This window comes from Eleginops maclovinus, chromosome 6, assembly GCF_036324505.1.
Source record: "Eleginops maclovinus isolate JMC-PN-2008 ecotype Puerto Natales chromosome 6, JC_Emac_rtc_rv5, whole genome shotgun sequence".
In the NCBI taxonomy this organism is placed as follows: domain Eukaryota; kingdom Metazoa; phylum Chordata; class Actinopteri; order Perciformes; family Eleginopidae; genus Eleginops; species Eleginops maclovinus.
Window position 1 is genome coordinate 23,107,697 of NC_086354.1, and position 13,843 is coordinate 23,121,539.

The 13,843-nt window shown below is 40.9% G+C and overlaps 1 protein-coding gene across 1 annotated transcript; it reads left to right on the forward strand.

Moving 5' to 3' along the window:
• The first annotated feature begins 811 nt into the window (after positions 1-811).
• On the forward strand, positions 812-13,211 carry LOC134865805 (cAMP-responsive element modulator-like). Its single transcript, XM_063885537.1, is given in 9 exon segments — positions 812-911; positions 2,770-2,892; positions 3,181-3,312; positions 5,137-5,225; positions 5,324-5,360; positions 5,362-5,467; positions 6,470-6,622; positions 10,278-10,437; positions 11,637-13,211. Coding segments are annotated over 8 exon segments (924 nt in total). The 5' UTR covers positions 812-911; positions 2,770-2,790; the 3' UTR covers positions 11,782-13,211.
• The last annotated feature ends 632 nt before the right edge of the window (positions 13,212-13,843 follow it).

The following is a 13,843-nucleotide window of genomic DNA, read 5'->3' on the forward strand; positions in this document are numbered from 1 at the left end:
GCTTTTAATGTTAGTTAACTAAAATATCCTCATTTTCTACTGATAATCAAACATTTTGCACTTATACTTTATAAAGGAATGCTCAATGACTATGTTAACATTGCTTTAAATCCGAAACAGAGTCAACGTAAAGAGAATTCTTTAAAGCATTACATTTACTTGTTACGGTTTTAAGGTTTAATAATACACAAACATCACAGATAACAAAATGAAAAAACTGTGCAGGAACAACATGTACTACTGCTAACATGTAAACAAATAAAACGATTATGTTGTAGGTAGTTCTTAAAGCAATGCAGCGAGACCAGTTTGTTGTTATGGTTGTTAACGAAGACCAAGATGAACACGGAAGTAGGGTGGGAGTCAATGATCTGACTTTTGACCACTCTTTGATCAAAAGTGATTCAATACATATAAATAATGTCCAATGATTGTGTTCAAGTGTGTAAGATTAATACAATTGCTTCGCTATGCCTTATGTGTTCTCCTCCTTCAGTTTATTAAAATATCCTTCATTATTACTGATTAACATACATTATGCAGTCCAACTTTACATACATAGGCTATTCACAGCCATGTAAACAATCATGTTAGGTTCAAAACAGAGTAAAAATCTCCTTTAAAGGAATTCATTCAAATATATTACAATACACTGAAAAACGATGAGCTATTTGATGTAAAATCATGACTGTTGACCACTTATATATACTCCTAAGACACATGTTTCGCCTGTTGTTAACGAAGTACATAACGAACACGGAAGTAGGACGGCGTGAATGCTCTCGATGCACCTCGCCGCTCTTTGACGATAAAGTGACTCGTCGGTCGACATTTTGGGCACAGCATCATCAGCGCTGACGTGAGCACGGCTGTCATTACTGTAGTGACGAGTCCGACTACGTATTATTCGGGTAAGTCACTGTAAAGCTGTCACAATTTCTCTCAGCGGCCCTCTGGCAGATTCTATGTGCAAACACGTCTAAGAGGCCAAACTTTGTATTAAAACTTTACTTTAAAAACATGAATTAGCGAGTCAACACGGAGTAAGACAAATGTTCTCAGGCTGTTTCCTCTCTGTTCAAGTTTACAGTGACGCGTCAAGTTAGAGAGAAACAAGATGGAGAGCGGAAGCTGTCTCTTCAAAGTAAAATATTTATAAATATAAACGCTTCGATTTTTGTTCCAAATCCGTCTCAGATATAAAGTACACTTCAGGTGTGTCTAAATTGCGTTAATTAAATTATGAACACTGTAAGTACTACACATACTAACTGTACAAAATAGGAAGGAGGAAACTATAAGAGGAAACTGACAACTTTTACAGGTATTAAAAATAAGTGAATAGTGATATCTATATCTATGTAGTGTACTTTACTCAAGTATTGTACTCACTTTCCTGGGTATTTTCATTTTATACTACTTTATACTTCTACACTACTTCATTTTGGAAGTCAATGTTGTACTTTTTACTCCACTACGGTACATTTTGCTTCCTAGTTTCTTTATAAATTCAGATTTTGACACAAAATACTAACGGAAATGTTTCAAATGTATTTATTCGGTATGGATAAAACTATATATTTAATACCTTTACTTACTTTTTCAGATTTGGATTAATGACGGGAAATAGCGTAGATACCCCCGGAGTGAAATTCACAAGCTACCCTGCAGCATTAACACTAATTAAAGCTAGCTGCACCTGGTAGCAATAATACAGTGTAAACATCTTGCAATCAAACTTGCTCAGGTTAAAGTATTGGCATCAAAAAATACTAAATACTTAGGAGTTTCCTCTGTTAGAGATAAATAAAGTATGATTTCTTGTTTTTGTTTTAATTGTTATCTCTTGGATTACGTATTTGCACTATGAGGACGTTCCGCTCTCTTAATTCCAGATAGTACACAACATTATCTTGAGGAAGCATTAGAACAAACCTTGATCAGGTACGGGCCCTGTGGTTGAAAATAAGGGCCCCACATGTGAACATTTTGGAAATAGTTGAACTACGACCTCCTGGTTTTTGGTGACGCTGGTGTTGACCTCAGTCTTTGTGACCCATAACATGAAAACTACGTCAGTATCGAAACTATGAGTACCTTCAAATAAATATGAATCAATTTTATCTTAATTGTTTCACTTCTCTCTCTTGTCACTTGCTAGACAAATCTAGACTATAATCAGATGTTATTTTGAGATTGTTGTGGCCTCTTTCCTGGAGTGTGTAACTTGCCAGCCCACCGGGTGGCTGCCACACAAAATGAGCAGGAGAAATGGATTCGTCACACACTGAATAAACAAACAGAGATCTTCATTCAGATGTCTTTGACTCACAGGCAAACCCTGGAGTCTATTGGACCGAGTTCAAAGTGTCCTCCTTGTGTTCAGCTTTTCTGACAAGACATTTCCACTGAACTTTCGTTCTTGGCACGTTGGAAACACCATTTAAACCTTCAAGCAGTGAAACCGACACCAATAACTACTAGGTGTTTCAGAAAACAAAGACCAGATAATCATTTATATTCACTATAAACAATCACTTTCTGTAAAAACTACATATTCTCATTAATGTCCCAAACGTGTTTTTGAGGTTGCTATACTTTAATATGCTATTTATGTCACTTTTTGGTTGTTGCCATGGTTGCGTACCTGCTATGCCGCTTTTGCTGTAGCACTCTAAATGTCCCCGCTGTGGGACTAATAAAGGAATTCTGATTCTGATTTCTGATGTGAACTCAACCCGATAACCCAAGGAATGTGTTTTCTGTCAGTGTGTCGATAGGTGAGTGACTATGGACGCCTCAGTGTCTCCTCAGCTGGACAGCAGTTGTAACGACTCGGATGGAGAGGAGAACCACAGTGAAGACAGTCTCTCTCCTGCAGATCCTGCTCAGGTAGACAAAGTACATTTAATCTAAATGGACAGAGAAGGTCCTGCAGGGCATCGGTGTCTTAAAATGTTATACATTTTAATTTCAGGTGACTCAAACACTACTTGCTTAAACACACAATAAACAACATGGACAACAGTTGGATGTTCATGGAAAAGTATTAAAGAAGTTCAGTACATCACGTTTAGCTGATGATACAAGACGCTGAAGTTCTCTTCTACATCACAGCTGTAAAATACGCTTTCCATCTTTGCTTTTTGTATGCGTGACGGTCTGGGTTTGTGCCTCCAGGTGTCGGTGGAATCAGGGTTTCCGGGAGTGACTGTGGTCCAGCTGAGTGACGGTCAGACTCTGCAGGTCCACGGGGTGATCCAGGCCCCTCAGACCTCCGTCATACAGGCCCCACCGGTCCAGACTGTCCAGGTGAGAGCATCAGACACATCGGACCAGGATCTGGACTTGTGTTACGCTTCAGATTCTTTATTATAAAACTGAGAACAGGTCGGTCTTTTAAAAATTCTGTGTTCTCCAAGTCCAAAACTCTTTATTTCAAGACATGAGCAACTAAAATACATAAGAGCAAACCATAAGTCAAGTCTCATGTCATTGAACTCAAGTCCGGGTTTGGATTTATATGGTTCATGTTCTATTTGTCAGGCCTAGCCTCAAGTCAAGAATCAAGTAACTGAAGACATGTTCTGGCCATTTCTGAAGTCTCGAGTCTTTCATTTAAGTGTTAACGGATAAATTGTGACTTTGTTTCTCTAAATTAAGGGCATGCCAACCTCCACCCACAATGGTTTATACAACAATGGATAAGTACCTTAAACGACACCGCTTCAAACATCCAAACTATCCCTTTGAGTCTTGACCCTGTTGCAGCAAGCCTTAGGCAGAAGAACAAGGACATGTGAAGACCTCCTATAAAGGAAAACAGTAGGAAGTTGTGATGTCCCAGTGAGCGTAATAGTGATTGAGTATTTACGTACCGTGTGTGGGAGGCACGCTGCAGCGTTTGCAGTGTAATACGGTGCATGTGTTAATAGGATTGTTGATATGTAGGAGCTAAGGTATAAGCTCATCAGTCTAACCTTCAGGAGATGTTGTTGCGTCTGGGCAGGAGAAAACTGTGTAACGCCGAACAAAAGTCACTATGGGATTGTTCTACTAAACGATGTGCAGGTGTTTCAGTACTTTCAGCACTGGAAACATAGTGTTTTTTGGATGGGAAATTAAAAAAAAGGCTCCCTGGTGGCAGTCCAAAAAAGCTGCAAGGGGCCAAATTTTGGAAGAACAGTAGTGCAAGTGCGTTGTCTGATCTGAAGTACCGTAATAATTGCGACTGAAAATGTAGTAGAAATGCTGTCAACAGCTTGGCTCCTACACCCCCGCCCCAAAAATCCGATACCATGTTGCAGCAGATGTACACACAGCTTGATTTGCAGAGCACAGGATACTCTTGTCATTTCTTGAAAAGTGTTTCTTTACATGTAAATAGGTCAGAAGGCAGATCAAAGGTGTGAACTGTTCGGCGAAAAAGCAGAAGTCAACCTCAAAGTGGTTTTGTTGACTGATTTCAAATCGCTCTGTAGTGCATATCATTGAGTTTGATCAATAACAAGTTCCTTTTAACTGTGCAGCTATTGGCTGATATTTCTCACTAATATCTAAATTCTCACAGACATTAATATCCGGTGTGTCTGACTGAGCCAGTTTACTATTTGTTCCTAACATTTGGAGGCAGATTTCAGGCAACAAACTGTCAGAAATATGACAAATTTCCAGTCATTTTGCTTCTGCGATTGTAAACATTACAACCATAGGCTTAACTTCCACTCCCTTAATCATTAATAAAAAGAATGTTCACGCTCGTATTTAACCTGGTATAAATCAGAGTCCTCCTTTTGTTTGGCAGGGACATTGTCGTTTAACAGCAGCCTTTGTGTTGATAACGCACAATAACTACGCACCAGTGTGAGTCATAAAAGCTTACTGATTGATGACAAGTAATCATTCCAAAATGCATGTTTGTTTGTTCCAACAATGCCCTTTGAGTCTCGGAATGATCCCTTTTGACATTAGCTGTAAAGACTCTGTTGAGAATTGTTTCTTTGACGTCATTCCTAGTTTGAAATACATCCCAGTTTACTCACAAACATCTGTGTGGGAAAGCAACAACACTCGAGAAGTTGCCAAAATTCCTAAACTGTATTGGACTACTTTGAAATACTGCTTGTTTTTCTTCAGATTGCCAGTGTCGCAGAGCTGGATCAAACCAAGTCAGAAACAGACACCCAGAAGAGGCGGGTGCTTCTCTCCAGGCGTCCGTCTTATCGGTGAGAGACATCAACATCAGACAGGATAAAAAAAGCACAAAGTGTGTGAAGACTTACGTTATGTGGACTCACTTTATTTGAGCTCTCTTCTCCTGCAGGAAAATACTGAATGAGCTTTCATCGGATTCGCCCGGCGGTTGCTAAAATTGACGAGGAGAAGACAGAGGAGGAGGGGGTGGTCTCCGGCGCTGCCGACGCGTCAGTGCCCACCTCCATTTACCAGACCAGCTCAGGACAGTACAGTCAGTACCAATCAATCAATCAATCAATCAATCAATCAATCAATCAATCAATCATTCAGGCGAACAAAGTGCTTCACAACTGAAAACCAAAAACTAAATGAAGGGTTTCCCTCTCCTATGTATGGTTTATAGGTTTTAGTGTATGTAAATGGTGTTCAAAGGCTCAAATCCCTGTGTTTCTCTCCCACACACTCCCCTGTCTGAAATGCCTCTATTGGACTGCCTTTGTTTACCTCAGGAACATTTATAGAGACACTTGGCTAGACTCTTGGCTAGAACACATTATACGTGATAGGCTAAGGGGCGGGACATCTCTAAGCGGTTGACCAATCACAACAGAGCTGACCAGCTAACCAATCAGAGCAGACTGGGCTCTGGTTTCAGACAGAGGGTGAAAAGAGGAGCTGCAGCACAGGCAGTATGAGGAAACATAAAGAGTTTCTGAAGATTAAACATGGAGACCGCATCAGGTCACTGTGAGCTTTTAAATATTTCCTTTCCCTTTAAAAGAAGAAAGGTGGACGAGACGTTCGGTTAAATCATACGTTCTTAATCATTCACTAAATGGCTTGGAACACAAAAGTAATCAGCAGCCTTGGTGCTGTTGCCATGGAGAACATGCATAACAACCACAAGCACAAATCCAAGCTCTAGCATATCAGGACTGAATAATAATCCATCTTATTTGCTGCATTTGCCCTGAGCAGGAACATATTTTAAGCCTGTTGACGAAATATGTCCTGCTTCAATTCTCCACTTGAGTTGTGATGTATTGCTCTCATTAAGTATCATACTGCTGGCTTTAATATATATATATCTGAAGCATTTTATTTTACTAAAGATTATGTCATGCCTACGGAAGAGTCATCTCACACTTTCTATGTGAAACACAAATACAATTTCTGTTTTTTTTAAACACTAAATACTGTATCTGATATAACAAATGTCCCACTGTGCTTATGAATGCCATCTACCTGCCTCTGACCCCCCCCCCACACACAGTTGCGATCTCTCAGGGAAGAGCCATCCAGTTGAGCAGCCCCGGAGTTGAGGCCCTTCAGGGGGGGGCCCAAACCGTGACGGTGGGCAGCTCCTGTCCAACCGGAGACGCCCAACAGCAGATCTACATCCAGGGAGGACAGGTGCTCCTCCAAGGTAGGATTGCATTGTGGAACGTGATTACTCCCATGAGGACTAACACACACCCCCTACTCTGACAGCACAGATAGAGGCTGAATAACAATCCGTGTGAATCCAATTGAATTTGTTAATCCTCAATTGAAATCAGGGGATTAATGCCAAGAGGGATTGTGTAAAAGATGATGAACAGGCTACACTCACAACCAGGGGGGGCAGTACATCAACAGCAAGACAGGAAACCCTTTAAATAAGTGTGCGTATGACTTTCTCTTTTAATAACTTAAATGTTCTTAAGGTGTCTTCATTTGACAGGAGACAATCTTCAGACTTGAACCAGTTTTATAACAATGGTGATTACATCAGAGATGGGTTTGATAGGGGTTCTATCTGTCCCTTCTTGTGGTTTGGTGTGGTTTCTCTACCATTTAACCCCTGTTGTTGAGACGTTCTGGGTCTCATTGTGACATTTCCTTGAATGTGTATCTGGATAAGGATAAAACAGGTACATTTACATAAACACAAAGACCTTGTCCCTTTTAGTACATTACATTTTGCACTAGCACTTTTTCTATAACACTAAAATAACAAAAGCTTGGGTCTCTCCTTATTTGAAATCCAAAAGCCAGCATAACCAGGATTTATGACTTGGTGCAATAGCTCAGGACCTGCCAGCTTTCTGGAAATGTGTCTTGGTACCAAAGAAAATAAAACAAAGTTCAAACCAGTGTAGCCACAAATCCTGCACCGGTTCAGCTGAGGTGGGGGCTGATGTAATATCAATAAAACTATTGTAATTATCGGAAATATCAAGCGTATCACTTCCTGTGTGGCAGAAAACTTCCCAGCAGAACCCAGCAGTCAGCCAACACATTTAAACAGAAAATCTAGTCTTTTTTTATACACATTTTCTACGTCAGTTTCAGCAAGTTATACAAACATATTCACTTTGTTCCCAACACAGTTTACACATAGAAAAAAAACTGTTAAAAGAAAAATGGTAAAAATGAACGTAAAATTAAGGAAATGTAGATTAAAAAAATTATAATAATACGAATAAAAATAATCAAATAAAAGATTTTTATAAACCCTTTTTTTCAGTTTTTATGTCAGTTTTTAGCAACTTATACAAACACATTGACTTGGCCTGCTGTGTTCACATTTTTCAACACATTTTATTCATAGAAAGAAAGAAAAAACAATTAAAAGAAAAGAAAAATACTAAAAATAAATGTAAATGTTGACAAGACATTTGTATCATATATATTAAAAAATAATAATAAAAATGATCATAATTCTTTTAAAAGGGGGGAGAGTTGTGTTTCGGTGAGTTGGGATTATTCAGAAAGTGAGGGTGAATTTGGATCACTTCACTATATTAGTACACTCAAAGTAGACCCTGAACATTTATTGAAAATCTAAATAAATCAGTTTAAAGTCTTAATATATATGTTATTTTTCCATCTGATAGAGTTCCCACACCTTTCTCAGCCCATTAATTAAAATGAAATGTCTTCACAGGCTTTGGTAAATAACTGTTGTGCTGAAACATGGTTTGTGGACATGTGGACACTACTTTAAAGCAATTATCTTTAATGTCTCCTTCCGTCTTTAAAGACTCAATAACAAAAAGTCCAATCACGCTGCTCAACAGTTTGCACGGCAGCCGCTTGGGACACAATATCCTCTTGTTTGTCGAGCGTGTCTCTAGTTGCGTCATCAGTGCTAAAAATACTCCACTACCAACCCCCCTCCCTCCCTGCCTGCCCAGCGCACATTGTGTTTGGCCCGTCTGATCCGCGGAGGGGGGAGGAGGAACTGTAATCCTGAGTGTTTTACTGACTTCAGCAGGCAGCGGTGATGTCATTGTGATGTCAATGCCTGTAATTGTAATCGCGCTGCAAAGTTGACGAGTGACCACTGAGGTGCAGGGAGAGCTGAGAGGGGTAAGGCAGCAGCAGGAGACGCAGAGGTTGTAGCTAAAGGTAGAAAAAGTGTTTCTGTTGCCGAGGTGTTCTGCCGCCGCTGGGCTGGATTATTGGAAACAGGAGATGGCTGTCACTGGGGATGAGACTGAGTCAGGTAGAGTTCCTCTCAAGTCACTTTTCTTGTAGATTTGTGTGCATGTTTCACGTTTGTTGGCAGCTATGTTTTTCTACCTGCAAACAAGCACTGAAAAGAACATGTTTTTATGGTGTTTGGATGGTTTTTTCCAGTGTAAGAGCCGCACTTTTCTCGAGAAAATGTGTAAACTTTTACTTAATGAATAAATGAATTGTGAAATGCTTCCTATTTCGCCACAGGATAAGCACTAGGGCAGGTCAGGGTTGTGTGTTTCCTTAAAATAAAAAGCAAGTCAACAACAAGCGCTTGGTGAGTTTGCTCAACTACGTTCCTGTCGGTGTGTCCTGCTGTAACACACACACACACACACACACACACACACACACATTCACACATACATGAATTCTGTTCTGTGAGCGACTCCAGCGGCTGTCAGGCAGAAAGGCAGGGGAGAGAGAGAGAGAGGGAGAGAGGGAGGGGTTGGGGGGTCAGGCGGGTGGTGGGGGTGGGGGTTAAGATAGTTGTTGGTTTGACGTCACTCCAGTTTCCTGGAACCGAGGCCAGGCAGGGAAGAGAGAATGCAAAACGGGCAATTGAGACGCACACACTGACGTCAGCGCAGCGCAAGTCACTCTGTTATCACAATGACAGAGAGAGAGGGAGAGAGAGATGTGTGTGTGTGTGTGTGTGTGTGTGTGTGTGTGTGTGTGTGTGTGTGTGTGTGTGTTTACACCTGCTGTGTCTTTTGAATGTGTGTGTGTGTGTGTGTGTGTGTGTGTGTGTGTGTGTGTGTGTGTGTGTGTGTGTGTGTGTGTGTGTGTGTGTGTGTGTGTGTGTGTGTGTGTGTGTGTGTGTGTGGAAAAGAGAGAGGGGGAGAAACTTCTCAGGAACAAAGTGAAGTAGAGAAACTGAAATGTCGAGACACAGCAGGCAGAGCTGTTCACAGTTGACTCATTTTTTGATGACTCAACTCGAACGGCACGTAAGCAACACCAGAGAGCAGCTTTTTCCAGACTCACTGTTACTGACTTTAAACGGCAGGTTATCAGCAGCACACACCACCTGAGACTTGATCATAAATGAAATTTAAATGTGTTAGTGCACACAGGAACTGCTGAAACCAACGGTGGTGTGTAGAGATCCTCACATGTGGAACTGAATAATACTGTATCTTAAAAGAGGAATTTTTTTTTTTGGAGCCAGCATCAAGTTGACATTAGAGTAACTGAAGTTTAAGGTCATGTCAAAGGTTTCACTTCTTCAATATGTTTTTTAACCTTGCAACAGGCTGTGTAACGAACAAAATCATCCACGTTTTTTGACAGCTCATTTTGCAATTTTGTGTTGTGCACCTGCATGAACAAGAACAAATACCTGTTCACTCAGACAGTTGTGCTCACAGGAAATTAATCTTTTAGGCAGGAAGGAGGAGCGGATAAGTGCTCTTGGTTGCAGTTGCTTCCTAACATTCTCTGGTGAAAAATAAATCATGTTTTCTGTACTTTAAAAAAGTTAAAATATGAAGAAATTAATATGTTAAGTGAATTAAGGGCTCCTAACCGTTACAGGACTTTGAGGTGCTAATGTTCCCGTTTATCTGTCCCTGCAGCTGCTACAGGAGACATCCCTGCCTATCAGCTGCGTTCCCCGAACTCGGGCCTGGCTCACAGCATCGTGATGGCTGCATCCCCCGGCAACATGCAGAGCCCCCCCCCACCGCACGCCGAAGACATCACCCGCAAGAGGGAGGTCCGCCTGATGAAAAACAGGTAGGAGCTGATGAAGAGGAATTAGCTTCATTAAACTGCAATTCAAAATGCATGAGTATTTAGAGCGCTAGTAGAGTGGTGCAGTGATGACTGATTTTAAAGGTTTGCTCGCTTAAAGAAAAGTCAATGGGATTTTTCTATTGGATTATGGAAAAACTGCAGAAAATATGATCTATGGTAAACACTCAAATTAAATTAAAAAACCATTAAAGGAACTACAGCACGGTCACATGAGTTCACGTCTCCACCGCTAAGCTAAAGGTGGCTAATGTTGGGCTATAAAGGAACTACAGCACGGTCACATGACTTCACGTCTCCACCGCTAAGCTAAAGGCGGCTAATGTTGGGCTATAAAGGAACTACAGCACGGTCACATGACTTCACGTCTCCACCGCTAAGCTAAAGGCGGCTAATGTTGGGCTATAAAGGAACTACAGCACGGTCACATGACTTCACGTCACCACCGCTAAGCTAAAGGAGGCTAATGTTGGGCTATAAAGGAACTACAGCACGGTCACATGACTTCACGTCTCCACCGCTAAGCTAAAGGCGGCTAATGTTGGGCGTTATGACGCTTAGTCATTTCATTTAGACACTTGTTGGCAACCGGGATTTTTAAGACACTTAGAAGCCAATTCTAGCCAGACACATTTGAAGAAATAAACAACAACACAAAATCTCTCAAGCTTTTGTTAACCATAGATCTAATTTCAGAGTCGAACCAAAAACACATTCAGAAAACCGTTGACTTCATGACGAAGTAACCGTTAAAGAAATGCTCATCCAAGTTTTAAGACTCATTCCTGCACCACTCTATGGCTTTAAAAGTCTTACTTCCTGTCCCGCAGACACTCTGTAAGAGAGGATTTCTCTAACAAGGGAATCATATTTTGGGATGAAAACGTAGTGGGATGGTACATAGTGAGAGTGTCTCCACAGAGGGATGTTTACACTTTTGAATGTAGTGTGCAAGGTCAAATCTGCAGCAAACTGCCTTCATGGATGTGCAGCTGTTTTATTGATTGTCCAGGATTGATATAGAGAAATAGTGACGCACATAAACACATGGTTGTCTGGGAAAACACGGACATAAATGCGGAAGCAGCTGAACAATCACACCTTGCATTGTGCATAACTGGCAGTTTTTTTCTAAATTGCATTTTCATCAAACATTTCTTTCCCCTCTCTTTCCTCTCCAGGGAGGCAGCTCGAGAGTGTCGCAGGAAAAAGAAAGAGTATGTCAAATGTCTGGAAAACCGCGTGGCTGTGTTGGAAAACCAAAACAAGACCCTGATTGAAGAGCTGAAAGCACTGAAGGACATTTACTGCCACAAAGCGGAGTAGCGGTTGCCGTTTTTGGGCATGAGCTGAAGACAGTGACATTTACACTGATTGTAAATAAGAGAAGTAAAGACTCTGGAACTACTTTGACCCTCTTTGCTCACTCAGGCCTGGTTTACGCTGAATTCAGAAGTGTCTTTGGGAGGATTTACACAGCTTGAGCTGGCCAGTTTTCGCTCTCGTTCTTAACTTGTGCTCTTTGCTTGTGAAGATTCAAGTGTTGTTGCTATTGCTTTTGTGCGCCGGCCAATGAGAGCCAGCTGAAGAAGAGGAGGAACAGGAAAAGGAAATACAGGTGCTTCCTGAAAATGTACCGTTTCGAGTACAGAGTTTAACGGAAAAACCGTGGCGAGCCAGCCGGGTCACTCTACCAGCAGGTGAGGTGAGGTGAGGTGAGGCGCAACGCTTTGCCACTATCAGCTGCAGCCCGGCGACTCCTCCCTGTTTTCCTGATGACATCTGCATCATTTACGCTTCTGTTTGTGGCAATTCCGTGCATTCCGTCATGCTAAAAAGCGAGAAATGTCGTCACGCATTGAGTATTTTAAGTAATTTTCAGTTTTTATAGAAGTTTTTGATTTGGTTTCAAAGAAAAACAGAACATTTACGATATTTTTAGCAGACAACACAAGGGGCATTATCTGAAGTTGTTTTAAAGAGTTGAAAATGACAGAGCACAACTGCCCTCGAGTCAAAGCACAGAAAGTACCAAAGTGGATATTATCAGAATGTATATTATATTACGTTTATTTCAAGGATTTTACTCCTCAAGTTTATTGTATATTCTGCAAAAGCATCAGCTCTTAGCTCACCGAAAAAGAGCTGATGTGCTTTACTGTCCTGCAAGCTTCAGTCTTATTTCTCAAATTATGGATATCCATTGTGTTTTAAAAACTGTATTTGATTATGGCTGGATTTTAAAATGCTCTGTTTAAAGGGTGATGCCAATTTCTCTCCTTTTTTTTAATGTAAAGACGTTTTATTTGAATGGTAATATCTCATCTTGTGTTCTGGTGATTTTTTTGAAAAGTGCTCTGTTTGTGTCGTTTGTTGAAATGAATATATTTTATTGAAAAAAGAAAACGCGTCCTAATGTAACAGAGGATCTCTTACGACTGCCAAAGCTCTTTTATGGACAGATAAGTCTTTAACTACCGTTTGTCTCGGTGACAACACAGCGATTCATAGTGTTGATGTTCGACAACCAAATGAGCCGTGTGTTTTGTATTCACAGGTAAATAGCCATTTTGCAAAAGGCTACGAAAACACAGGTGAATAAAATTCAGGTTTCAACTTGGTCAAATTGATCTGCCTGTGGATTGTTTGCTTTTTCAAACCTTTTACCAGCTGTTCTCCTCTCAGTGTACTTCCTTGTTTGAATTGTAAAACCAAAACTTATTTTTTTGTTTGTTAAATAAAATATTCAAATGTGACATGGACTGTGACTCATTGCTCACCCGACACTCTTCTTTACCTTAAGGGATGACAGCAACTTTTCCTGTGAAGTTCTATGTTGAAAGGTGCCTTTGGGGGGTTTCCCTCTCCTGTCATGTGCTCTACAGGTTTTAGTGCATGTAAATGGTCTGCAAAGGCTAAAATCCCTGTGTTCTCTCCAGAGAAATGCCTCCATTGGACATCTTTGTTTATTTCTGGAATACTGACATCACTATGTAACATTCGCGATACTCTTGGCTAGAACACATTGTACGTGATATGCTAAGGGGCGGGACATCTCTATGAGGCTGATCAATCACAACAGAGCCGACCAGCAAACCAATCGGAGCAGACTGGGCTCTGGTTTCAGACAGAGGGGGAAAAGAGGAGCTGCAGCACAGGCAGTATGAGAAACATAAAGAGCTTTCTGAACATTAAAGCATGGAGACAACACAGCATTTAGCATGAAGTCATTTGACCTCTCTCTTCACTCCGTCTCCATTCTTCTTTTAAAGCTCTCGTAAAACAACAAGAGGAAAACCCTCGTAGAAATAAGGTGTCAGTCACTGCACGCTCACACACACACACACACACACACACACACACACACACACACACACACACACACACA